At 44.1% G+C, this 26911-nt stretch overlaps 1 protein-coding gene across 1 annotated transcript in view; it reads right to left on the reverse strand.

Moving 5' to 3' along the window:
* TMEM241 (transmembrane protein 241) overlaps positions 1-26911 on the reverse strand; it is a 104933-nt gene that overhangs the window by 56741 nt on the left and 21281 nt on the right. The window contains exons 4-8 of the mRNA XM_059894803.1: positions 24943-25024; positions 11766-11843; positions 5811-5836; positions 2421-2472; positions 409-457 (exon numbers count right to left, since the gene is read on the reverse strand). Of these exons, the coding sequence (XP_059750786.1) occupies positions 409-457; positions 2421-2472; positions 5811-5836; positions 11766-11843; positions 24943-25024 (287 nt within the window). The remainder of the gene's footprint in view (positions 1-408; positions 458-2420; positions 2473-5810; positions 5837-11765; positions 11844-24942; positions 25025-26911) is intronic.

The raw sequence follows: 26911 nt of genomic DNA on the forward strand, positions 1-26911 counted from the left end.
AAGTGGATATATGATAAGGAATAATAAGTCTCAATTGTTTCAGTAAGACTTCTTTAAAAACTTACTGATGGGGCTTCCCTGGTGGCACAGTGGTTGAGAATCTGCCTGTCGATGCAGGGGACACGGGTTCAAGCCCTGGTCTGGGATGATCCCACATGTCGCGGAGCAACTAAGCCCGTGTGCCACAACTACTGAGCCTGCGCTCTAGAGCCCGTGCACCACAACTACTGAAGCCCACACGCCTAGAGCCCGTGCTCCGCAATAAGAGAAGCCACTGCAGTGAGAAGCCCATACACCGCAACAAAGAGTAGCCCCCGCTCACCAGAACTAGAGGAAAGCCCACACAGCAACAAAGACCCAACACAGCCAAAAATGAATAAATAAATAAATTTATTAAAAAACCCTTACCTACGCAGAATAAGTGAATTACAGCCCAGAAATAACCATCTGGATCAAACTGTAACACAAGATTAAAAAAAAAAAAAAATGGCTGTAAGTACAGACAAACGGGATCAGAAACACTAAACATCAGTGCACAGTGCCAGGCATGGTGCCAGACAGGACTCTGGGGCCTTGGGCCAGTCCCTCCTTATTTCTCACCCAGTTGCCTACAACATTTCCTAACAGGGCTCCCTGCCTCCAGCATCTCTTTCCCCATCCCCCCCACTCCCCAGCACTGCATCTCTAAAAAGTAGACCTGATGGTGCCGCCTATTGCTTAAAATCAATCCAGTCATCCCCCAGTGACTTGAGGATGAAATCCAAACTCAGGACACCCAAGAATCCCTATGACAAGCTCCTGTCAACCCAACCAGTCCCATCCACTGCCCATCCCCCTCCAGAGAAAGAGAACTTGCACGTCCCTGGCCAACTCAGCTGAGGGGCACTCCCGCCTCTTCTGCCCTTCCTTATTTTTTCCATTTATCTCACCCGACACACTCTGTTTAACTTGTGACCTGTCTCTGTCTCCATCCTGCACTAGATGATTAATTCAAAGAGGGCAGGAATTTGCCCAGGGATGCACACATAGTAGGTGCTCAATAAAGTTGAATCACAGGCCACTCAGGACACCTCTAGGGCTCTGTCCGTACCTGCCTTCTTCTCCTGGCTTGCTCCTCCTCACCCTTCAAGATTTAGGTACAGTAAGCAGAGCCTGGCTCCAGCATCAGAAAGATCTGGGTTAATTCTCTTGCCCCCTTCCCTTCCCCACATCCAAAAGACTATTGCCCATCTGCTATAAATTAGCATGGTAATTAAAAACATGTCTTTTGGAGGCAGACAAGTCTAGGTTTGAAGACTGGTTGTGCCACCATCTACACACTGACTATACCAAGCAGCTGAAAAAATTATTTTAATCTAAGTCTGTTTCTTCTTCTGTAAAATACGAATCCTAACTATTCAAGGTTTGTTGTGAGAATTAAATGAAACAGAGTATACAAAGGTCTTAGCACAGTGCCTGGCACACAAGTGTTCAATATATGATAGCTTTCATGTTACTAATACTTGATATATTAACTGGAACAAAATAAAGGATCAGTGACTTAAAAAAAAAAAAGAAAGAAAAAAGAAAGATCTGGGTTAAATTCTAAAATCCCCACTTATTTGTTACCTGGTGATTTGGGCCTCGCTATTCTTCAGCTATGAAATGGAGATAATAATAGCTGCTACCCTTGTGGAATTGCTGTGAGATTAAATAAAATAAGGCACTAAAGCACTGGCACAGAGCCTGGCACACAGCAAGCTCCCTATTCCTGCTCTGAGCCTCGAAGGATCCCACACCTCCCCGGACAGAGCCCTGGCCTCCCTGTGTTATAATTATCTGTTCATCATCTGCCCCCTCCCCTTTGTTCTGACTAGACTCCGACTTCTGCCTGGATGACGGCAATTCCTCCTTGTGCCCCCAGAGCCTGGCTCGGTGCCTAACACTTGACGGAAACTGAATAAATGCTGGGGAAGAAAAGAAAGAAAAAAAAGAGCCCGAAATGAGATGACTCCTGGAGGTGGGGGTGGGTTCTCAATGCCTAATAAAGAAAAACTCAGTCTGACAAAGTGAAAATCACTGTGCAGATGAGGCCCTTGGGAGGAGAGGAAAAGAAAATCAACTTCGCCTCAGTGTGTGGGGCTGGAGTCATTTGGACATGCAGGTCCTCCCAGCAGGTACAGAGGGTGGCCCGCCCCCATCGCGGCACCCAGAAGCCCAAGGTCTGCGGGCTCCCCTGCTGCAGCCTTGGGAGAAGGCAGAGACCTGAGGAGAGGGGTTGGCCTGGCCAAAAGGTGCCCTAGGGCCCCAAAAGTTTGCTTTTACATGCCTTTGTATAGACCAGGGCTATCCTGCTTCTCAAAGGAAGGATTCGGAAATTCTGCTCATCCACGCAGGCTTCAGAGATACCTGGAAGGCAAAGTGAGTCTGCCTGAACTCACCTGGGAGTCGTTGAAGGGCAGGCACCCTGCGGCAGCCAGGAGGAAGAGGACACTGTGGAGAGGAGGTAAACACACAGCTTCACTTGTCAACATCAAGGGTGAGTCCCGGAGAGTGTGGAGGTTGAAATACACAGACTGGAGCTCGGATGAGGCAAAGATCTCATGAGACCACACCCAATTCCCCCGTTCATCCTCTGAGAACCTCACTACCCATGTAGTTTTCAATTATGTGCTCTGCTGACACCAGTTTCTTCTCTGGGGCTTGGCTAGCCATCTTCCCAGAGACAGGCATTTGCAGGACATGTGCAAAACCACAGCTGGCTCACTTGAGAAAAACAGTATATAAAAAAGAAGGCTTCTTTAAACTACTGATCCCCAAAAATACACTAGTGGAAAATTGGGCAAGCAGACTACAGTTATTCCACTTACCAATAAGAAAACACCACAGAAAGCACATTGCAAACTTATCGCCTTATCCAAATGATCAAACTTAACATCTCCAATAGTGGGACAGAGCTACATCATGTGCCTCCTGATATGATGTACTGAGAAGGGCACAACGTCACTCATGTGGTATTCCTGCCAAATATGCATAACCTGGACTGAATCACAAGGAAACACTGAGACAAACCCAAATTCAGGGACAGTCCACAAAACAATGGGCTTACACTATTCAAACTATGAAGGCAATGAAAGGCAATAAAATGTCGAGAAACTGTTCCAGATTAAAGGATACGAAAGAGACATGACATCTTTGGGGGAAGAGATTACTATAAAAGACAATATCGGGATAATTGGCCAAATTTGAACATCGACTCAATATTACATAACAGTATTGTAGCCGATGTTAATTTTCTAAACTTAATCATTGTACTGTGGTTATACAAGAGCTTCTTATTTTTAGGAGATACGCTTTGCAGTATTTACGGGTAGAGTCATAACCCCTGCAACTTATTCCCAAATGGTTCAGACAAAAATAAGAGTAAGAATAATTATGTATATATTCTTACATATTTTATGTGATATATATGTACATATGTATATATGGAGAGAGAAAGAAAGCAAATACAAAAAACGTTATCAGTGGGTGAATCTAGGTAAAAGGTATATGGGAGTTCATTGTAATTTTCTTGCAGTTTTTCTATCCGTTTAAACTTTTTCCCAAATAAGGGAATTCCCTGGCGGTCCAGTAGTTAGGACTCGGCGCTTTCACTGCCAAGGGCAGGGGTTCAGTCCCTGGTTGGGGAACGAAGATCCTGCAAGCCACAAAGCATGGCCAAAAATAATAATAATAAAATAAAACAAACAAAAAAAAGTTTCATTAGAAAAAAATCTCTTATACATACCAAAATATTTATGGCTGAAATGCTACAATGCCTGGGATTTGCTGAAATGAGGCGCTGGGTAGAGGCTTAAGTTGAAAACTGTTGAATCTGGGGGATGAGTCTACAGAGCTTCATTATACTATTCGGTCTACTTTTATATCTGTTTAGAAATTTCCATAACAAAAGGTTTTTTAATAATTCTTGCACAAAAAAGTAACATTGCCAATCACAGATATTTTCACATTTTCTCATTCATTAGAAAGTCGATTTGGAGATACTTTTTGGCTTAGAAATCAGTGGTTTTTAGATGGTATATGGGTTTCATATACCAAAATATCTTGGCCTATAGCTTTTCCTAATCATTCTCTCCTCCTAAAGAAAGGCACCAGAAAACACAAAACCCAAAGGACCACATGCTCTTTCCCCCTCTTTCCATTTTATGATGCAACAACAATATTCAGGGTTGGGTCCCTTCTGACCACTGCATTACGTGGCGAACAGCAAAGGATCAAAGACATAAACGGGGGCAGTGAATACAGCATTTTCACTGTTAGGGGACTTTACCATATGACATCTCACACCAGTATATGTTCTATATACGTATCAAATTCTTTATTACTTACATATATATACGTAATACACAACAACCTGATACTCATCACCTAAGTACACTGGCAATAGTGATGCTAATCAATTCTGTCCACAAACCCCCCCCCCCACACACACACAGTCCTCACTGTTGTCATCACACAGTGTACCCCTTACAAGACTAGCACGGCTGCTGGGCCTGAGGCAGGAGGATGGGCACAGAGGAACCCTCAGAGCTGGGGCCTCAGGGCCTCAGGAAGGGCAGGACAACGCGGGACCGGTTCTAACCACTCCAATCCACCCGCTCCTATAGCCTCGCCAACTTTAAAGGCACACACGCAAACAGCCTTGAGACGATCCCCCGGCACCCGACTGCTGAGGGATTCGGAGGCCAGGGTCGGGTGAGAGGAGGGAGGTTGTCCAGGAGGGTTTCTGGGACTGCACAGGAATAGGCAGGTTGTAGGCTGGGGGAGAGGAGAACCCTCATGGCTTTGGCGTCTGCCTGCAGTGGACAGAGGCTTTAGAGGATGCAGGATGCTTCCCCATCCACAGGCAATGAGCATTAGATCCCCTCAAGCAGACAAGCCCTCAGGGCTGAGGGGAGAAGTGCCAGGTGTGAGGCAGCCCCTGGTTTCCCACCAAACTTGGCCTTGAGCAACACCTGATTACATCAGGCATAAATGGGTTTTAATGCCTCTCTTGAACACCTGCTAATAATTTTAAACAAGAGGATGCGTCCTGACAGTGGGATTTTTTTTTTCTTCAAGTAGCAGCCTGTAATAAAGGCAAAAAAAAGGAGATTGGATGAAAGCCCAGAAATATATGAAACAAAAAGTCCTAAATCCACGTATCAAAACATTCTGCTGGTTTTCTATCTTCAGGACCGAGCTTCGCAGCTACTGCCAAGGAAGCAGGAAGGCCACCAGAGGACAAGGTATCCAGGTCAGAATTAGCACAACAGGAGCCCAGGGACCTGCCAGAGGGTCCAGCCCAGTTCATGTTTCAGCTGGGAAAACTGAGGCACAGAGAGGTATGAAACCTGCCCACGGTCACGGCGCCGTGTGGCCCAAGACCACGACTCAGATCCGTGGATTCGCAGGCAGTACTTTCTCCACCATGGGAATTCTTAAAAACCCAATGAGGTTCAAACATTATTTTTAAAACTTTAAGTCATTTCCATTTTTCCATTTTCATTCTTCATCAGTCTTGCACAACTCTTAGTGAAATTCTGGGCATCAATGGCTGAAATCTAGCACGAGTTGTTTTCCCCTTAGGGATAAAATATTTCAGAAAAAAAAAGAGCAAATTTGAGAATAAGACACAAAATAGGGATATATAAGTGTCTGTAATAAATTCCTCTGTCAACTCTCAAGTATGAATTGTCAACAGACGGTTTCTCATCGAAGTTAATATCAGGTTAAATCTTCTATTTTAGATGTTTGTGAAGTTGTTGTTTTTTGTTTTTGTTTAAACTTACCTACAGATCTTTGCAGGAGATGTTTTCTGTATGAAAATAAAGAGACGTACAGTTAGTCTTTAAAAACTCTTTTTTGCTCCCCTTAAAAGTAAATATTTAGATCAAGAGGCACATAAATTATGAATAAGTTTATTGGGGGCTTAACAACTTGCTGCACTTCAGTATTTATTGAGGCTTTTTCTGCTTGGACCAAATGAAGGATGACTCAGAGGTCCAGAGTTGAGTCACTTCAGCAAAGCACTCTGGATGAGTAGTTTTACCACTCTCACCATTAGAGCTATGTTTACCCACAAAAAAGCAAAATGATGCCACGCCCAAGCCTTCGAATATCTTACACATCATGAAAAGGAGAGAGAAATCAATGTACCCTGTGTAGGAAAAGAAATTAAGCTCTTGTTCAACTTCTCTTCTGGTCTGTCTCTAAATTTTCCTTTCATTAATCCAGCTCTGACCCTGAGCACTGCTATAAATTCTCTGGTATGATGTGTAAATTAGGAAACAGAAAAAAGGAGAAGGGACATTTGACTCCACCCCTAGAGAGAAGGAAAAAAGGGCAGATTGGGGAAATCTAAAGTTGCCGTTTAGAGCTCCCTGAAATGAAGAAATTCTAATGCATACTCTACCTTTGTTACCTCCTTTTTATTGGTCAGTTTAAGGGAATTAGTCCTTGGCACTTGGGAAGAAAGCTCTAGCAGGAAGAAGCATAGATTTTTTTCATATTTGACAGGGGAAATGGTCAGGCAAGATAATAGATTAATTCTGGACATTTCAGAAGGATTATTTTGCTAGTTGAGGACAAACTGCAATTTTCTTTTACTCCAGCTCAGATAAAGTGTGAACTATGAACATATTGTTTAAAAATGAAGCACTCAAAAGGTACAAAATTTCAGTTATTATAAAATAAGCAAAGCCTGGGGACGTAACATACAGTGCGGTGACTATAGTTAACACCATATTGTACTGAATATATTCGAAAGTTGCTAAGAGAGTAAATCTTAAAACTTCTCATCACAGGAAATACAAATGCTTGGTGATGGATGTTAACTAGACTTATTGTGTTGATCATTTCAAAATATATACAAACATTGAATCATTATATTGAACACCTGAAACAAATATAATTTTATCTGTCAATTATATCTCAATTTTTAAAAAAAAGTAAAGCACTGGCAAGAGAAACATGTGGTTTGCTATGAAGGCTATCTTAAGCTTTCATGTGTGACTAAATAATCCACAATGCATTGTTTTAATAAACACACGATGTGTGTGTACAAAGCAGTGGCTCCCAACTTTAGATCCTTTGTTATCTCTTATACGTTATCTCTCATCTTTGTGGAACCGGCCTCAGCAGAGACCAAAGGCAAAGCCAACCTTGACTCCACTGCCCCCCGGTGGGGACACTTATCCCTTCAGTACAGAAAGGATGACACACGCGGAGGTGACCTGGCTCCCACATGGATAATTGCCCCCAACATGGGAAAACGTGTCACTAAAAGATTCTGAGCTAAATAAAGCTGACCTCTCCAGAGTTTGGAGGAAGAAGAATGAATGCTCAACTCTTCCATGAGTGACATGTTCACCAGCAGGTGCTTGGGGGCTTCCGTTACAGGGCAGCAAATCAACCCTAGTGCCTGAAGGAGTTTGCCCATCCCACAGAGGAGAGAGTCCTTTTTATTTTGACCTCCTCTGACTACAGGAGCCCAGAACCTGAGACATGGAGAGTGAAAACCAGCGAGAAATTCATTACGGAGCTCCAGCCCCCAAGGCTCCGAGAGCATCCGAGGGGTCTGTGTCCGGGATTCCCCTCCGCAAGCCCCTCGGTCCCCAATCACCCAGTGATAAGTCCCAATGACATCTCAGCTCTGCGTGGGTCACTATAACTCCTCAAGAGTCACCTTGCCAAAGTCACAGTAAGTAGCTGACGCCGCTCTGGGTAAGCTAACGCGCTCTGAGGACTGCTGGTGCTGTCCTAGGTGCTCGACACATATTGACTCGTGTCACTGCGGGTTAATGTACAGTCCTGGGTTACGTGCTACAGACGAGGATGCTGAAGCACAGAGAAATCAGGTAAGTTGCTCGGGATCACAGGGTGTGCGCCCAGGCGATCGCGCTCCAGAGCCTGACCCTTTTGGACTCTGTCACAGCCAGTCCTGCAGTGACACCCACCGGCCCTTTCAGGCCACTGGCCTTCATTGGCTGCTTCCTCTCTGCCTGGAGTGCCCAGAAAATTCCTACCCATTTGCGTGACTGGGTTCCAATCTGGCCCTTGCAAGCAGACTTACCAGCGGTCGCCCCCCAGTGCACTCACACGCCTGTTCCAGCCCATAGGACATTCTATGGGCATCCCAGCACCTGTTTACATGTCAGCTCCCCATTCAGCCTGAGTTCTGGGAGGGTGATAAATGTGTCTCTCCACATCTGTAGCTGTAGACCTAGCAAGATGTTTGACATGTAGCATATACTTCATAAATGTCGAGCGAACCAATGAATGAATAGCCGTATTCTAAGGTTAAACCGTGACAAATATATCTGCAAGTTAGTGAGACTAATTCCACAAGCCACACGCTAACTTAGAGTCAAACTGTGTGCGTGTGTGCACATACACAAAGAACTAGTTACGGATGGTGACAATGAACCACAGCCCAGATAGAGCTTATTCTCATCATCTGGGAGCGAGGTCATGAAGAGGTCAACTCTACTCTCCCAAGGCCATTCTAGGGAAACCTGACACATAACGGACCAAAGAGCCCTCGTCCGGAGTCACAGGTCAAGTCTGAGAGGCGGCGTCCAACCATGTTCCTCATGACACCCGGTCGCTTGGTCATGGCTCCAGGCTGAATGATCAGGAAATATAAATCATATGAAGCACATATCACGGTCATCTTCATCACAGAGCAGATTTTAACGCCAAACTACTAGAAACCACCTACAAATCTGCAAACAGGGACCGGCCAACACACTGAGTTCCATGTGGAGAGAAATGAGGCATTTAGGGATTCCAACAAATCGATCAATGGAAAAATAGGATGTATTTTATCATTTTTGTAAATATTCTACGTATGTCTGAACTGAAAGAATGAAGTCGTTTCCTCTAGAAGTAAGATCACAGTTGATTTCTGACATTTTTTTCCTCTGCATTTTCTACGACTTATTATATCTTATGATATTCGTAAAGGAAAGAAAGGGGTTTTTTAAAAATAACTAAATAGATATGTAACCCACTCAATTGTTTCCTAATTTTCCCCGACAAGAAATGATGTTGTTTTGTGTCAGTAATGAAATGGAGTTGAAGATTCACAATATTTTGGTATTCACCCAATTGCTTCCGAGGAAAGGTCCTCTTGGTCTGGGAGTCTGGCCCTTGGGCTCTGCTTGGTGGAAATACACTGAGGACCCTCCAGCCCCATGTCCCACCCTCACCTTCTCCTACCTGATCTGACTTGTCCATCAAGAAGCAATACCCCGTGAAGGGACTTCCCAGGTGGTCCAGTGGTTAAGACAGCGCGCTTCCAATGCAGGGGGTGCAGGTTCTATCCCTGGTCAGGGAATTAAGAACCCACATGCCACATGGTACGGCCCAAAAAAAAAGAAAGAAGCAGTATCCCATGAAGATGCCTGGATCTCGTCCCTAGACCAGGTAAATCTTCATTTTTAATTCACACAAAAGGTATCCATTTTGTGAATAAGAAGGCTTCTTTGGAATTTGAGTGGAATTGAGTCAGGGTCTGACTAGTCTCCCAGAACCTGAGCAGCTCCTGGAACCTAAGTGACCAGTTAGTGAATATTTCAGCTCAGCTCCAGTCCTTGGGCTGAGACCTGGGGCTCCAAAAAAAAACCCGACCACAGGGTCACTGCAATGAGAGGGCTGGAAGCAGGCAGAGACACAGGGAAAATCATACTGTATTTCGCTGAATTTAAGATGCCACTGATTGTAAAATTAGTACTTTTTATACTACTAAGAAAAAAACAAAAACAAAAACATTAGACCAGGACATACCATTGACTATAAAAGCACCCTGATTTCAGATAGTGAAAACTTATTTTTTATTTTTTAAAGAATTATTTTATTTTTATTTATTTATTTTTTTGACCACACCATGCAGCATGTGGGATCTTAGTTCCCTGACCAGGGATCGAACCTGTGCCCCCTGCAGTGGAAGCACTTAACCACTGGACCACCAGGGAAGTCCCGATAGTGAAAATTTTAGATGTGAAAAAAAGAAGCACACGATAGAAATGATGACATATGGAAATTGCACGCTGGTGTGATAAGTAAAATGTCAGCTGGAGGTGCCCAAGCTGCCTGAGGTGTCAGGGAAGGTTCCCACTGCAGGCAGATTAGCCTGAAGTACGGAGCCTTGCTGGAGTCACTACAGGCTTCCCTCGCCTCCTGTAATCCGTTCTCCTCCGCAGAAACTGGGGGAGCTTTTAACACTGTGAAGCTGCTCAGTGTCTGTGGGCCTTATAACACATCCGGCTCCTCCCAGCTCCCAGTGCACTCAGCATAAATCCCAAATTCCTAGCTCAGCCCCAGAGGCCCGTCTCCAGCCTCGTCCTAAGCCCCCCCCCTCTTTCTCATCAAGCTCCAGCCACACAGCCCAGAATGACTTCCGCCAAGTCCCTTCCTATGCCTGGTCCTTTGCGTCTGCTGCTTCCTCTTCCAGGGAGCACTCCCCTCTCCCCCATGTCTAACTCCTGCTCATCCTTTGTCTGTGTTTAATGTCACCTCCCCAGAGTGGCCTGCTCTGGCCACACAATCGAGCAGGTGGGTCTAATTCTTAGTTTAACGTCTGTCTCCCCTTCTGGGCTGATGCTCTGTAAGAGCAGCAATCATGCCTCTTGCTTACGACTGCCGACCCGGGCCTGGCAGGGTGGCCACGTACACAGGGACGTAGAAATATTCATAGAGTGAATGGGACAGGGGTGCACGAAGAGGTTTGCTGACAGATCAGAGGAGAGAAACACCACGACATGGTCTAGGGAAAGTGAGAAGTTTGGTTGTGGCTGGAATTTCTGAAGCCAGAGAGGTGGATGGGGCCCAGGTGGCGAAGGGCTTTGCAGGCCTCCAGGTAGCTTCTGGGTGGTCCTGAAGGGCTGTATGTAGGGGGACATGATCAGATCCATGGTCAGAAAGGTCCCCCGGGAGCGGTGGTGTGTGGAGTGGCCTTGGCCACAGGAAAGGTGTCTCTCTGTCCCCGGCACACCTGTAAGAAGTGTGCTGCCTGCATGGCCCACTAGCCTCTCTCGAGCTTAAAAGTTCCAAAATTTTGATGTGAAGTCATTTGAAACAGGCAGATGTCAGAAAAAAGGAACTCTCAAAAGAGGTACCAAACTAAAACCACCAATGACGTTAAAAATCATAGCTAAACTACATAGTAGGTACAAAGCACCTACTATGTGCCAGAAAGTGTTGGGAGCACCTACTAGCACCTGTGCTGCATGGTGTCCTCCCAACGACTCTTTGAGTGGGTGACATTTCTCTCCCCTTTTCACGGATGAAGGCCCGGAAGGTGAGGAAACGTGTTCCAACTGGTGGAAGGCAGAGCTGGGGTCGGGAAGAAAAGAGGATGTCCCCAGGGTGGGCTAAAGCTCCCAGCACCCTGTGGGAAGCTTGCCAAATATTTCCTCGTGGTGCTGGGATGCAGTGGGGGGAGGGGGGGAATGTCCCCCCCACCATCCAGGCCCACAGTCATCTCTACCTCGGCCCCCCAGGCCCTGGCTCAGCGCTGGCCTGGGGTTGAGGTCCATTCAGACCCACAAGCATCCCCACGTATGTTTGGTGAACTGAAGGGATGTCAAAATCGTGATCCTTGAAATTAGTGACCACCGTCAGGCAGGCTTGACTGGAAACAGATGGCAGGAAAAGACAGACACTAATCTGGACCGTACATAAAAAGCATGTCTTTGAAATTTCAAGCAAGGGAAGTGAAACTAGCCTTTTGCGTAATCATTTACCTCTTTCTGAAAACACTTCTGGTGCCCACAGATGATAACTTCGGCTACATTATGCAAAGTGAGAAACACGGGAATGGCCTGAAAGAAAACAAAGGAATAAGCATGAAAATATTTTCTTGGATCTCATAATTACATAATTCTTGATTTATGCTTAAAAATAAAGATCTGTGGGAACTTTTGGCATTCACACTGATACTCCTCTCCAGCAAAAACTCTTCTGCGTGGATCAGTGTTCTTGCTTGCAGCAAGAAGGGTGGATGTAGAGGCTCCCCTCTCACGGGTATTCTCATCATTTATTAAGCACCTACTGTGTGTCAGGTGCCATGCCAGGTGCAGGGGACACATCCTGTGAACAGGTGGACACATGATAGAGAGGCTGTCCCTATTGAGGGGAGAGCTCTGAGCGAACGCACAGAAAGGCACGACCAACCCAGCGTGGGCAGAGCACGCCTTCTCGGAGGAAGTGAAGTCCAAAGTCTAAACGGGAACAGAATGATGAACTAGAACGAGCCCAGGGACTTCCCTGGTGGTCCACTGGTTAAGACTCCGCGCTCCCAACGCAGGGGACGTGGGTTCGATATCTCGTTGGGGAACTGAGATCCTGTGTGACGCATGGCACGGCCAAAGGGAAAAAAGAAAAAAAAAAAGAATGAGCCCAGCAAAAAGAGACAAGGCGGGAGAGGGCTGGAGGCACACACAAGGGCCCAGAGGAGCGAGGAAGCCCACCTCCTTGGGGAACCAGGGGGAGTTGAGTGGGGTGGAATATAGTGTGGAAGGAAAAAGTGGGGGAGAGGAAGGTGGAGAGGTAATCACGGGCCCTATCAGGGAATCAGGACCATCCCAAGGCCCATAAGAGACACTGAAGAGTTTAAAGCCCACCGTGCATGATTTGATCTGCATGTTTAGGGGACCTTGGACTGCTGGGTGGGGCAAAGGAAGCAGAGATGGTTGCGAAAGTTCAGTGGTGTGACAGACGGAAAAACGGCCCTCCAAACTATAGCTGCATCCTAGTCCCTGGAACCCATGAATGTCACCTCATAGGGTGAAAAAAGGGCCTTTGCAAATGTGATTAAGGTGAGAATCTGGAGATGGGGAGATTACTCTGGATTATCTGGGTGGGTCCCAAATGCAAACACAGGTCTTCTCCTAAGAGATAGGCAGAGATTTGACACACACAGAGGAGAACGCGATGTGACCCCAGAGGCAGAGACTGGAATGATGCAGCCACGAGCCAAGGAGTGTCAGCAGACACCAGAAGCTGGAAGAGAGAGGCAAGGAGCAGATTCTCCCCTAGAGCCTCTGGAGGGAGCACAGCCCTGCTGACACACCTTGGTCCTCACTTCAGACCCCTGGCCTCCGGAACTGGGAGAGAATAAATTTCTGTTGTTTCAAGCCACCTAGGTAGGTGGTCATTTGTTACAGCAGCTACAGGAAACTAATACAAGGAATGACAAGACGGTGGCCTGAACTTGGTAGTGGCAGCGAAGATGGAGAAAAGTGGCCACGTGAGGGAAATATTTAGGAGATTGAGCTGCGGTAAGTGATGGAATAACTGGGATCAACTTTGTACCCCCAAAAAGGGGGGGGAGGGAGAAGATATAAAAAAATGTAACACTCCAGTGGGTTATCAAGATACACAGAGTACCCACTGCACATTGACTATCGCTGGGCTCTTTGCTAAGAACAGCAGTCTTTCCTAATTTGATAGATAATCTTGACAAGGTAAAGGGGAGGGATTAAGGGGCGAGGGATTGTGCTATTGTCTTTGTTGCTGCTGCTGATGATAATGTCTCCTGGAAAGCAGAGAAAGATCAAGAATAGTGCATGGGTTTTGGCATCAGCTGGGCTTCAGGCTCCAGCTCCACCATCTGCTAGTGGAACAGGGCACGTATCCAAACAGTTTGCTCCTCTGTAGTATGAGGATAACAATATCTACGACCTGGAGCTATAGGGAGGAATGATGGAAATAATGCAGGAGCACGGCATGAAGGCTGTCAATAATATAAGAGGTACCAAGCCCACGCTTAGTGGCCTCAATGGAGGACCCTGAGCTGGGAGATTATTCCAGCTTCGAGGACTCTTAAGTGGGTCTTTAAGCAGATGTTGCTGCCCAACCACTTCCAGATGGATTTATTCTTTACCTTTTGGCTGCGTTGGGTCTTTATTACTGCATGCAGGCTTTTCTCTAGTTGCGACAAGCGGGGACTACTCTTCGTTGCGGTGCACAGGCTTCTTCTCATTGTGGTGGCTTCTCTTGTTGTGGAGCACAGGCTCTACGCACGGGCTTCAGTTGTTGTGGCACGTGGGCACAGTAGTTGTGGCTCGCGGGCTCTAGAGCGCAGGCTCAGTAGTTGTGGCGCACAGGCTTAGTTGCTCTGCAGCACGTGGGATCTTCCCGGACCAGGGCTTGAACCCGTGTCCCCTGCATTGGCAGGCAGATTCTTAACCACTGTGCCACCAGGGAAGTCCCTGGGAGTATATATTGTTACCTTGTCTTTAAGAGTTTTATAACTGTATAGCTCTGCTCTATTTTAGTATTTTGTTCTAACTCGCACTGTTTCATTTCATTCTGAGCTCTCACCTTCCATTTTTCTTGCCTTTTTAACGTTCTCTACTCCTTTAAAAGTTCAGCTGAAACTTTTTTCCTTTTAAAATCATCCTTTATTTTCATTATTTTCTATGTTTTTCATCTTTTGTGCTTCTTTTTATCCCTCTTAAACTTTTATATTTTCAATTATTCTTTATGTATTTTAAGATTATTAAAGAGATTTTTTTTTAATTGGCTTTATCCATTGGGCTCATGTTTGGAAAACGTGGGCCCTGGCCTTCTAGGTCTGAGCCTAAGAAGATAGCACAGAAAATCTTAGAGAGGTTAATCCTGTGGTACGTGACATGAAAATGAAAGGGCAACCTGGATCTTATTTATTTAAAATTAAACCCTGATTTAAAATGCTTTTGCCTCCTTGACTACAAAATCAGTAAGGAAACAAGATTTAGGGTGACTCTAGACCCTAACTCTAGACTTCAAGGAGGCTTAATTTTCTCAATTTTATAAACCGTGGACAGGTTTCTCCATCTCCCTAGGAGATTCTGATCGGATTCTGGAAAAGGATCTATCTACACATACAGAACTGATTTTATTTTTTATTCTATTTTATTTTTAATTTTTTTTAAGAAAGTTGCCTTTTAATTTTTTAAATTTAAAAAAAATGTTTTACTATTTATTTATTAATTATTTAGTTTTGGCTGCACCAGGTCTTAGTTGCAGCATACAGGATCTTTAGTTGCAGCATGCAGGTTCCTTAGTTGTGGCATGCAAACTCTTAGTTGAGTCATGCATGCAGGATCTATTTCCCCGACCACGGATCGAACCCAGGCCCCCTGCATTGGGAGCGTGGAGTGTTAACCACTGGACCACCAGGGAAGTCCCCAGAACTGATATTAAAGTTCTCTAATAATAGATACCAACAATGTGTTCAGCACAGTGCTAATTATTTTAATTGCATTCTCTTATTTAAACCATATCTCAACAACTGTATCCACGGATGCTTGTTGCCCTGACTTACAGACAAGGAAACTGAAGCTTAGAGTGATGGGGCAGCTTGCTGGCGAGCTCACAGCTAGTTCTGGGTATGACTCCATGACTCCAACCCAGTAACGGCAACGCCCACGCTCCCAGCCTCGATGTTATAGGAGCCAACTTACAGCAAGCCCCCAGTGTAAACTTCCTGGACCTACAACTGTGCAAAGTCCAATACCATTGTGTTCCAAATCCTGCCAGTCTGCTTCCTCCAGCAATATAACTGGTATGATCTAAAACAGATGACCTCGGAGTAAACTCTACGCCATTTTTTAAAGGGATATCTTCCATTTCCACTTAAAAATTTTTTAATCTTATTTTCTCAAGCCATTTTTTCGACTGAGGAGCTAAACAGTAATTCTACGACTGATTTTATCAGCCTCCATAGAGATCTATCAAAAACAGTATTAAGGCAGTCTGCAATTTATGATTACTGATTTTCCCTTGGCCTCTACCTCTGTGCACAAAGCCCCAGTCTGAACTACGTTATTAGTTCAAGAGACTCCAGTGACTGATTATTTTAGAAAACCTGCCTTTTATCTTTATGGAGTGAGGTTCAGCAGGACTTATTTTTGTGAAATCAGACAAAAGTTCTGAGAAATGAGGACCTCCCTGGTAATCCAGTGGTTAAGACTCCACGCTTCCACTGCAGGGGGCACAGGTTCGATCCCTGGTTGGGGAAATAAGATCCCACGAGCCGCACGGTGCAGCCAAAAAAAGAAAAAAAAAGTTCTGAGATATGATAACAATAATAGCTAAGATATATTGAATATTTACTATGTACCAGACTCTGTTTTTTTAAAAAAATGCTACTGCTGTCACTGTGCATTTTTTTCTTTTATAAATTTATTTATTTATTTATTTTTGGCTGTGTTGGGTCTTCGTTGCTGCACACGGGCTTTCTCTAGTTGCGGGGAGCCGGGGCTACTCTTCGTTGCAGTGCACGGGTTTCTTATTGTGGTGGCTTCTCTTGTTGTGGAGCATGGGCTCTAGGGTGCGCGGGCTTCAGTAGTTGCAGTGCACGGGCTCAGTAGTTGTGGCTCGCGGGCTCTAGAGCATAGGCTCAGTAGTTATGGCACACGGGCTTAGTTGCTCCGCAGCATGTGGGATCTTCCCAGAGCAGGGCTCAAACCCATGTCTCCTGCACTGGTAGGCAGATTCTTAACCACTGTGCCACCAGGAAAGCACCCAGACTCTGTTTTAATTGCTTTTACATATTGAATCATCATAATAAATCTATAAGGGAGATACTATTAACATCCCTGTTATACAGATGAGAAAAAGGAAGGATATATTTTGGTTCTTCTTTTTAACCTGCCTCTTAATAATTTGAAACCACTTTCAGACGATCTAGACACTAGCTTGCTGTTAAAGAGAATAGAAAAACAAGTCTGTTCTTTCACATCAAGACTCTAGGAATGGCCTCAATAACAAAAGATCCCCACCATCTTTCATCAGGAAAAATGGCTCAAGATCAACTACCATGAAGCCCAAGTTATCACTTTTGACACAAAATGTAATTGACCAAATTCAACTACCCTACAGTCCAATTCATTTCATTACTTAGGGGCACAGTTTGCAACTAATTTATTCTTAAAATTTTAACATTCACTTATAATTTAACATTGCATCCATGTACCACTGGAAATTTTTCTCTGGATGTAAAGAGAAATTGGTAACTATTACTTAAGATTTTTCATTATTCCCATGCTTCCCAGAGTGGAATTTTCAAGCCTTGATTGTTATTTGTTCAGGTGTTGGAACTGACTTAAAACAGTTTTCTATGGAAAATTCTGGCCCTGCCCACAGGCATGGCCTCAGGTCACGCTGTAGGAGTGGGGATGACTCCCTTAGCCAAGTCCTGGGTCAACTTCTAAGTTTTTATAGAAAAACATCAATCCTACCTTCAATTTGGGTGATTTTTAAATATGTGGATGTGGCCTTAATCTGCAATATACAATAATTGCTCGCCAGGCCCTTGCCAAAGAATGTACCTTTGAACTGTTGGCTGCCTAGTTTTCATCAAAATCACGCATGCCAGAAATAACTGTTCCTACAGGAAGGGAGCTGGATAATTGGAGAGCAGAGATTTTAGCCCCAGAGAATCGCTCCTACTGAACTGTGCTGTCATTAGGCCTCCAAAATGCACTAAGAATCCCAGAAATCAGGTTACCATTGAGTTTGTTATAAGGATGCGATTGAAGACCCTAAGTAGCCCAGTTTACACTTTATGAGGACTCAGGACCTGACATGACAGCAAGGAAGAAGCACGTCTGCGGCAACAACCCGCTTTTCTCTTAAAGCACTGAGAGTCTCGTAACTTCTTTATTCGGCTGCAGAAAGATGAGAGCTGAATCCACGGCCCAACTGTATTTATTTCATAAGATATTACAGCATAAATTTCTATGTGCTAAGTCTCTCTGTGGTCTCATCTAGTTCTTCTTCAGTTACCCTTGACCTAGATTTCTTTTAAATTTTATTCATAAGAAATGCTTATCTTATTTTCATCATCATTATTCTTTTAAGCCACAACACATCCTTTTGGGAAGACAGTTGAGGTGTTTGAATATGTTTATGTGTACATATAAAAGAATATATTCACAAATTGATTGGCATGAGATAAATCTGAGTGTTCATTTACATTAATTTTATCATTCTGTCATTAACTGGCCAACACCTTTTTTTTTTTTTTTTTGGCTGCACCAAGCGGCCTTCTGGATCTTAGTTCCCCGACCAGGGATCAAACCTGGGCCCTTGGCAATGAAAGCACGGAGTCCTAACCACTGGACCTCCAGGGAACTCCCTGGCCAACTCCTTGAGGGCAGAGGACCAGACTCCCTCTTTGCCAGAGTATCTCCAGCACCAGCTTGGAGGCCGCCTCCCTCCTTCCTCTGCTCATCACATGAAGTAGCTGACCTGTGTTTAGGGGCCTTTTTGTTTGAAAAATAGGCAGCTTAGAATACCAGCTTGTAAGATGCATTGGAATAAGAACCTCACTTGGGGGCATAAATGCACGTGCTACTACAGAGGGCAGGTTGGCCTGCTCTCAGTGAACTGCTATTTTTCTCACCCTTTTTACACGAGTGCATAGGAATGAATTCAGTTAAATTAAATATGCACCTCCTACAGCACCCGAAAGGGCTCTGAGTGAGGCGAGTGAGAACATATCCCCCTCCCCCATATAATCCTCAAGAAAATCTCTGTTGTAGCCTGGGGAGGGGAGTTATAAACATATCTTTTTAATTGTGGTAAAATACACATATAAAATTTACCATTTTAACCGTTTTTACATGTATAGTTCAGTGGCATTAAGTACATTCACATTGTTGTGCGACCATCACCACCATTCTTTCACAGAACTCTTTTCATCTGAAATTCTGTCCCCATTAAACAATAATTCCCCATTCTCCCCAGCCCACAGCTCCTGGTACGCACCAATACTTTCTGTCTCTATAAATTTGACTATTCTAAGTAACTCGTATTAGTAGAATCATACAGGACTTGTCCTTTTGTGACTGGCTTATTTCATTTAACATAATGTCTTCAAGGTTCATCCATGTTGTAGCATGTGTTAGAATTTTCTTCCTTTTTAAGCCTGAATAATATTCCATTGTACTGATATACTATTTTGTTTATCCATTCATCTGTCAATAGACATTTGGATTGTTTCCAACTTTTGGCTACTGTGAATAATGCTGCTGTGAACACAGGTATACAAAATATCTGCTCAAGTCCCTGCTTTCAATTTTTTTGTTGGGTCATATGGTAACTCTATTTTCAATTTTTTGAGGAATCACCATACTGTTTTTCATTGCAGCTGTACCATTTTGCATTCCCAAAAGCAGTGCACAAGAGTTCCAATTTCTCCACATCCTTACCAACACTTGTTATTTTCTATTTTTTTGATAACGGTCATCCTAATGGGCACAAAGTGGTATCTCATGATTTTGATTTGTATTTCCCTAATGCTTAATGATGTTGAGTACCTTATCATGGGCTCAGTGGCCATTTGCATATCTTCTTTGGAGAAATGTCTATTCAAGTCCTTTGCCCATTTTTCAATCAGGTTGTTTGGTTTTTGTTGTTGAATTTTAGGAGCTTTCTATATGTTCTGGATATTAATCCCTTATCAGATAGATGATTTTCAAATATTTTCTCCCATTCTGTGAATTGCCATTTTACTCTGTTGACAGCGTGCTTTGATACACCAAAGTTTTTCATTTTGATGAAGTCCAATTTGTCTATTTTTTTCTTTTGTTGCATGTGTCTTGCTGTTATAGCCAATAAATCACTGCTAAGTCCAGCATCGTGAAGTTCTCCCCTTGGAGCCCAGCTTTAATAAGTCATTTTATAAGGGTTATGGAAAACATCTTTAGATGGAGCAGGAACATAACTAAAATGCAGAGGAGGGGGTTATTATTTTGCCACTGCACCCACATCTTAAGTCATCCTTGCAATCGGACTCCGATCACCTCTGATGAGAAAACCACGTGAAAGAGGAGAACTGCCTCTAACCACAGAGACAGGGAACCTTAGGGGGAAGGGTCTCCGTTCTATTGATGGATCAACATTTACGTTCTTTTCCCTATGGATCCAAGATCCCTTACGTGGTATTGGAGCCAAACCAAGCGGGAGGGAACCCACAGGCTCCAGTTTGCTTAACTGAGTAATTTCACTCCACGCGAGTCTGATCATCCATGTGTGTTTCCTCACCGACACCCCCGGCCAATCTCTATTCCATTGTGTTGAGTGAAGACAGAAACCCTGACAAGCAGTTAGGGAAGGCTCAAGATCAAAGTGCTGGGTAGGAAACCAAGGCCAGTCCTGTCCAGATGCCTCAATTTAGATTTGCAGAGTCTTCCAACTGCTGACCCTAAGCAAGAAAAGAGCATGGTTTGAGCAACCAGATCACCAGCACTGGGGTGGCTTCTCCCTGGCCAGCTCCTGAGTGTGAGAATCTGCACATCTGTTCTAAACACTCGCCAGCACAGGCTTTGAGGCAATCCTGTCCGGCTGAGAAGGGCTGCGGCAGGGGAATTATAATAAGAGTAACAACGACTGGTTGAAGTTGTCCTGTCCCTCCAAAGACTGACATTCATGCCATCAGCCCTCATCACTGTGACCTTATCCAGGGCAGGAAAGCTGGCGAAGCAGAGCCAAATTAGCCCATGTAGAAGGGAGGACAGCCACACGGCTCCTCTCCCCTCCTCCCAGCTCCATCCTGATGGGCTCATCTCCTTTGCCTGTTGTGATTTAGGGAGGAAAGAGGGTAAGCGTTGCAGATGAACCACTATCGTTGGACGGGCTTGAGTTTGCATCTCCGCTTTAACATTTACTAGTCGGTGACCTTGGCCAAATAATTTGCATCTCAGTTTCCTCATCTGTAAATGGGAGTAATTAAGTCCAACTTCACATGTCATGAGGTCTGACAATAGGAGGTGCCCGGCACACGTATATAACGCTGACTATTCACGATGCCTGTTCCCATGGTGAGTTGTGTGTCTCTCACGGATTCCCCTGGAAGTTCTTCAAGGTCAGGAAGCAGGTCTTATTCCTCATTAAGCCCCCAGAAGTAGATTCCCCAATAAATATTTGCTGAATGGAGAGCCACAAGAATAATCTCCTTCCCTTAATTCTATCATTCGGTTGTGAGTTCCAGGTAGAAAAATCAATAAAGAACTGTCCCCACCTCACCTTTGCAGAGTTAAATCAGCTTGCTCTCAGGAGTTGCACATCAGAAGAATAGTTTCAAAAGTCTTGTCAGAGAAAGGAGGCCTTTATGGAGCAGAGCAACTTCCTAAGTGTTTTGCATAACAACACACCCATGGATTTTAACTGAGCATGTTTCCCCCAGGTCCTCGTGGATTCATGAAACTGCCAGCCTGACACCAGCATACTGACACGGGTTTTCCATCTAACACAAGCTGTACGAGTGCCTCGTGTCTCATCCACTCTGTAAATTTTTAAGCAACTATGTAAAAACAAAAAACTCAGAATACAAAGAACAGATGCTGGGTTGAGTTATTTCACTAAAAAAAACATTAATAAGTGTCTCCTTTCTGTCCTCCTCCCACTCTAATCGGGTATATTTGGTTTGGGGTTGTTTCCCTTTGCTCAGAGTTTGAATTGCAGCACCTTCGTTCTGCCTATGAGAGAAGTCTGTGCTCTAGGCCAGGGGCACTCAAATGCGGTCCCTCCAAAAGATAAGGAGCTCGCACAGAATATAAGTCAGTGCACTGCTTCCTTCTTCAAAAAGTCCTGCTATGAAAAAAAAAAATGTCAGCTCAAACTAATCAGTGTGTTTAGTGCCAAGCGTGATGTTCATTCTGGCACAATCTCCTTACAGACAGGTAACAAAGAGCTCACAGGCTATCACCTTCTGTGGACCACACTCTGAGAAGCATTGTTCCAGGTTACAGAACTCTCTATCTGCCTGAGACGTACTAGACTGACATTTACAATGGACTTCTGAGGGGTTTTTGGCCACCTAGCCAGCCTCCTTATCCCTTCCTTGGTAAAGCACTCCAATATAAAGCATCTGCCTCACCCTTTCTCAGTCTGTGGGTCCAGCTGGGGATCCTGTATGAGCAGGGCTGGCCAAACAGTGCTCTGAGTCTCTCCAGTCACAGTGAATGGTTCAGAAAAGTCATGATCCAGGACTGGTCAATCAATGTAAATCCATCCAGCGTTTAGACCTGGGATGGGCAGTGGCCCTGACTGATGCAATCAGAGTGAATTGTGAGACTCATGCAGAAGCTACAAGGAAGACAGTCTTTCCATTAGACTTAAAGTTGTGAGGATGTCAGCCTGAAGTCAACAACACCCATGAGGCGAGAGCCTGGCTGTGAAATGAAGCAAAGACAGAGAGCAGAACTGAAAGAGAGACAGAAGCTGGATTCTGAGTAGGTCATTGGAACCTCTGGGTCAGGCCATGCCTGAAGCAGTTTCTACACTATGACTTTTCATTAATGTGAACCAGGAAATTTCCCTTTACTTAGACCAGTTGGTGAGCTTTCTAACACTTGCAACCAAGAGTCTCAAGTTTATGCATGACTACTGTACCCTGGGCTCATTCTACAATCCATATACATTGATCCTAAAGAGACAAATCTGAAAAGGCAAAAGGTGGGGAGTCAGAAGAGCTGCCATTACCTGGGACTAGAGACAGGTTACCAAGACTTCCCACACCTAAGTGTTTTCCTCTGCCAGGTTATTAACATCTGCCTCACATATCAGGTGACTGTGAGATGCACATGAAAAGATACAAAGGAAATCACTCCGGAAACACATGAAAAAGCACTATACAGACAAAAAATTATTATCATTATTAGCACAACACCTTAGTTATTCAAACTTCAAAACTCTGGCATCCATAACTATCCAGAGCCTACAAAAAATTTCAAAAACTTTTGTACAACAATAGATTGTTTTTTGTTTTTTTGTTTTCCAGTCAAATCCTATACTCTGCTATAGAAGACGAAGCTCCCCCTGCAGGCCAGAGGCGGTAAAGTGAGACCATGGACTTGGAGGAGCCTGACAGCATCAAGAGCAGCAGCTGAGAGCCAGCCTGGCCCCCTGTTCTGGGCTCAGCACCAACGTGCTCTGTGTCTCACTTCTTAGGTCACCCAGGCTATTTTCTCCCCCATCGCACACATCATCCCATCTACTCAAGCTTATGAATCATGAAAGAAAAATGATGATTTAATTTAGAAATTATCGATTTAATTTAGAAATTATCCCAGTTAATTCTCAGCCACTATTTTGCAGCTTTGGAGTTGTCCTAACAATACTATTATTATCCAGAGAGGCAGATTTTGTTTTTACTGTTTTCAGATCTGAGGCCTAAGGGGCCAACATAACAACAAACTTTACGTTAAAAGACTGAATTGTTTGAAAATTTTGCATTTTTTCAAACATTAGAATACAATCATTTTCTGATAGATTAAAAACAGCAATTAGAGTATAAAACCATTCCTGAAGACCTAAATAGATGTTTCTCCAAAAGAGACATACAGATGGCCAACAAACACATGAAAAGATGCTCAACATCACTAATCATTAGAGAAATGCAAATCAAAACTACAGTGAGGTATCACCTCATACCAGTCAGAATGGCCATCATCAAAAAATCTACAAACAACAAATGCTGGAGAGGGTGTGGAGAAAAGGGAACCCTCTTGCACTGTTGGTGGGAATGTAAATTGATACAGCCACTATGGAGAACAGTATGGAGGTTCCTTAAAAAACTAAAAATAGAACTACCATATGACCCAGCAATCCCACTACTGGGCATATACCCTGAGAAAACCGTAATTCAAAAAGATACATGCACCCCAATGTTCATTGCAGCACTATTTACAATAGCCAGGACATGGAAGCAACCTAAAGTTCCATCAACAGACGAATGGATAAAGAAGATGTGGTACATATATACAATGGAATATTACTCAGCCATAAAAAGGAACGAAATTGGGTCATTTGCAGAGACGTGGATGGACCTAGAGTCTGTCATATGGAGTGAAGTAAATCAGAAAGAGAAAAACAAATATCGTGTATTAACGCATATATGTGGAATCCAGAAAAATGGTACAGATGAACCTATTTGCAGGGCAGGAATAGAGATGCAGATGTAGAGAATGGACATGTGGACTCGGCAGGGGATGGGGAAGTGGGATGAATTGGGAGATTGGGATTGACATATAAACACTACCATGTGTAAAATAGATAGCTAGTGAGAACCTGCTGTATAGCACAGAGAACTCAGCTTGGTGCTCTGTGGTGACCTAGGTGGGTGGGATGGGGGGTGGGGTGGGAGGGAGGTCTAAGAGGGAGGGGATATATGTATACATATAGCTGATTCACTTCGTTGTACAGCAGAAACTAATACAACATTGTAAAGCAACTATACCCCAATTAAAAAAAAAAAAACCTTAACTATATGAAAAAAAAATGTTCCTGATTTTTAAGCCACGTTCTGAGACTCTGGTCAATGCTGATATTTATGGATTCTCCTTTGGTGGCAAAATAACTAAATTTTTGGAGTTCCATATAATATATAACATCACTGGAAGAAATCTGTTCCTCACAGTACTCTCCTTTGAGGAGCTCAGTCCTGGGGTCTGGGTGGGAGGACAGAATGAACACTTGTATCACTAGTGTCCCCTTGTACTGGGCATCAATTCCGTGCCAAGCATGCGAACCCACGACTAAGCCCAGCCCACCCAGGCCGTGTTACTGATGGGCAGGGTCACGGTCCCCGGAAGCAAGGAGCAGACTGAGCCCACCCTCCCTGCTCCCAAGGACGGGGTGTATCCACGCAGAGCAAGCTCCACAAATATCACTACTCCGGCTTCCTGCGTCTCCATCTGCAGCTCTCCATCTTGTAAAACAAGTCAGTCCTTCCCTGTTATCTGGTTATCTTCAGTTCAGGGAGTGGGAGCGCGCCACGTTGGCCTCAGCCCCAAGACTTGTTCTTCAATCTAGCTGCACCGTCATTAAAGCTGTTGCTTTGTCCCCTATTGATCCAAGGCGCAACAAGTTAAAGGCAAAGGGGAAGAAGGGAAAGGGACTGTCCCCTCCAAAACCTCTAACACTTACCAGTCTGGACAGTGCTCTGGAACCAGCATAGATGATACACACAAACAGCACTGAAGCAGGAAGCCATGTCAAAACATCAGATCTGTAAAAGGGAAAGAGGCCATAGATTCCTGTCACTTTATGTCCAAAAGACCTCGCTGGAAGGTATGACCCTCCCATACACCAAATACAGCACTCATGGTTGTCTAAACATCCCCAGGTGACTTGTGAAGCATGATTCGCTCTGTATCATTGAGAGGGACGGAAGCTGACCAAGCCATCCTGCCTACAGTCCATCACTCAGCCAACGATGTGGCGTTACTGATCCCACAATCGGGCACAGACGAGCTGGAGATGGAAAAGGTTTCCTGCAGGTTGGGAGAAAGGACAGATCTGATTTTTTTTTTAAGAAGCAGTGAATGTTACTCTTTGGAATTTAAGTAGCCGGAGGCTTTGAACACATGCCAAATTATTTAAAAAAATTTTTAAAGGCTATTTACCTAGGCAAGGTACCAAACAGCTCCAGGGAACCACAACAAAAGGAACCACAGTGTGAAAGGATGGAATTGAAAAGAGTGCCTGAACTTGAGCTGGGTGGCCATGTGCTGAGCCTCAACCGTTAACCTGGGATGCCAGTTTAGGGAATCTCCAAGGACTTCTCAAGGGCACATTTCTTTGATTCCCTTGTGGCCACACCAAGAACTGCTTTTTCTTTTTCTTTTTTTTTTTCTTTTTTTTGGCCACACTGCGTGGCTTGCAGGATCTTAGTTCCCTGACCAGGGGTCAAACTAAGGCCCCTGGCAGTGAAAGCATGGAGTCCTAACCACTGGACTGCCAGTCCAAAGAACTGCTTTTTCAACACAGTTTAGAATCTTGCTCTCCTCAGAATACCTTTCCTGTAGTTTCAGTTCTAGACTGAAAACCTGGGGGAAGAAACTTCATTTTCTTTTTTGCACAAATCACAAAAACAGCTACTTGTGCAGTTTCCTTGTTGACAGCAGATGAACTGGACCAGTAGTGTTAATTCAGATTTAAGAAATTATCTGAATCTTGGTTTGAGTAAACTTGTGATCTGCATGCAATATTAACTAGATTGGATAGCTTTTATATTTTCATACGTACACATAGGCTCTCCCCACCCTCATCAACATCCATTAGTTACTGAACTCTGTGAACTGGCATTGAAACATTACAACAATGTTCTGTTGCACCAATTTTATAAACTTTTACAGTGCAATACGTGTTATTTTTCAGAGACAAACCAAACTTTAATTTCTCAAGGTTCATGCTGTTTGCTTTAGCAGCATTTGATGGTGGATCTTTTATACACATTTGTAATAGATGAAAAATAAACCAGATTGCAAATGCTTTTTCTTTCTTTTTTAAAGAAAACCATGTACCAAGTTTTTTGGTCCAAATTGTGTAGGATAAGTTAAATTGCATTCTAATAACCAACATGAGTGTATTTCTGTAAGTACAGTTATGTTGAAATAAAGTTTTAAAAAGCAAAAAAAAAAAGCAAAACCCCAGTCTTTCCATAGAGTACACATCACTGAGGGTGCAACTTGCTTCCCCCATCAGTTACAAATGCATTCGGTTCGCTAATTCAAGTTCCCAGAGTTATTCTAAAATAAATATAAATTAATGAAGCCATTCCAGCAGGATATAACATAATAATCCCAAGTAACTCAATGAACTGCTCTCCTGGGATGGAGCCTGTTCAAGAAGTGTTCTTTGTTAATTTTATTAACATGGGCAGGCACTCTATCATCAGACCTGCTTTTGTACAACTTCCCAGGGAACAGGGCATGAAAATGTTTCTAGTCTCAGATAAGGCCTTCGAACCCTACTTCCTGTATATAGTCATTCAGCCAAACTCACAGCAACTTGCAAGGTGCTCACAGCGCCAGAGTTAATATTAACAGCAGCATCAGGGACTTCCCTGGTGGCACAGCGGTTAAGAATCCGCCTGCCAACGCAGGGGACACGA

This window comes from Balaenoptera ricei, chromosome 14 (assembly GCF_028023285.1).
Source record: "Balaenoptera ricei isolate mBalRic1 chromosome 14, mBalRic1.hap2, whole genome shotgun sequence".
Taxonomy (NCBI): domain Eukaryota; kingdom Metazoa; phylum Chordata; class Mammalia; order Artiodactyla; family Balaenopteridae; genus Balaenoptera; species Balaenoptera ricei.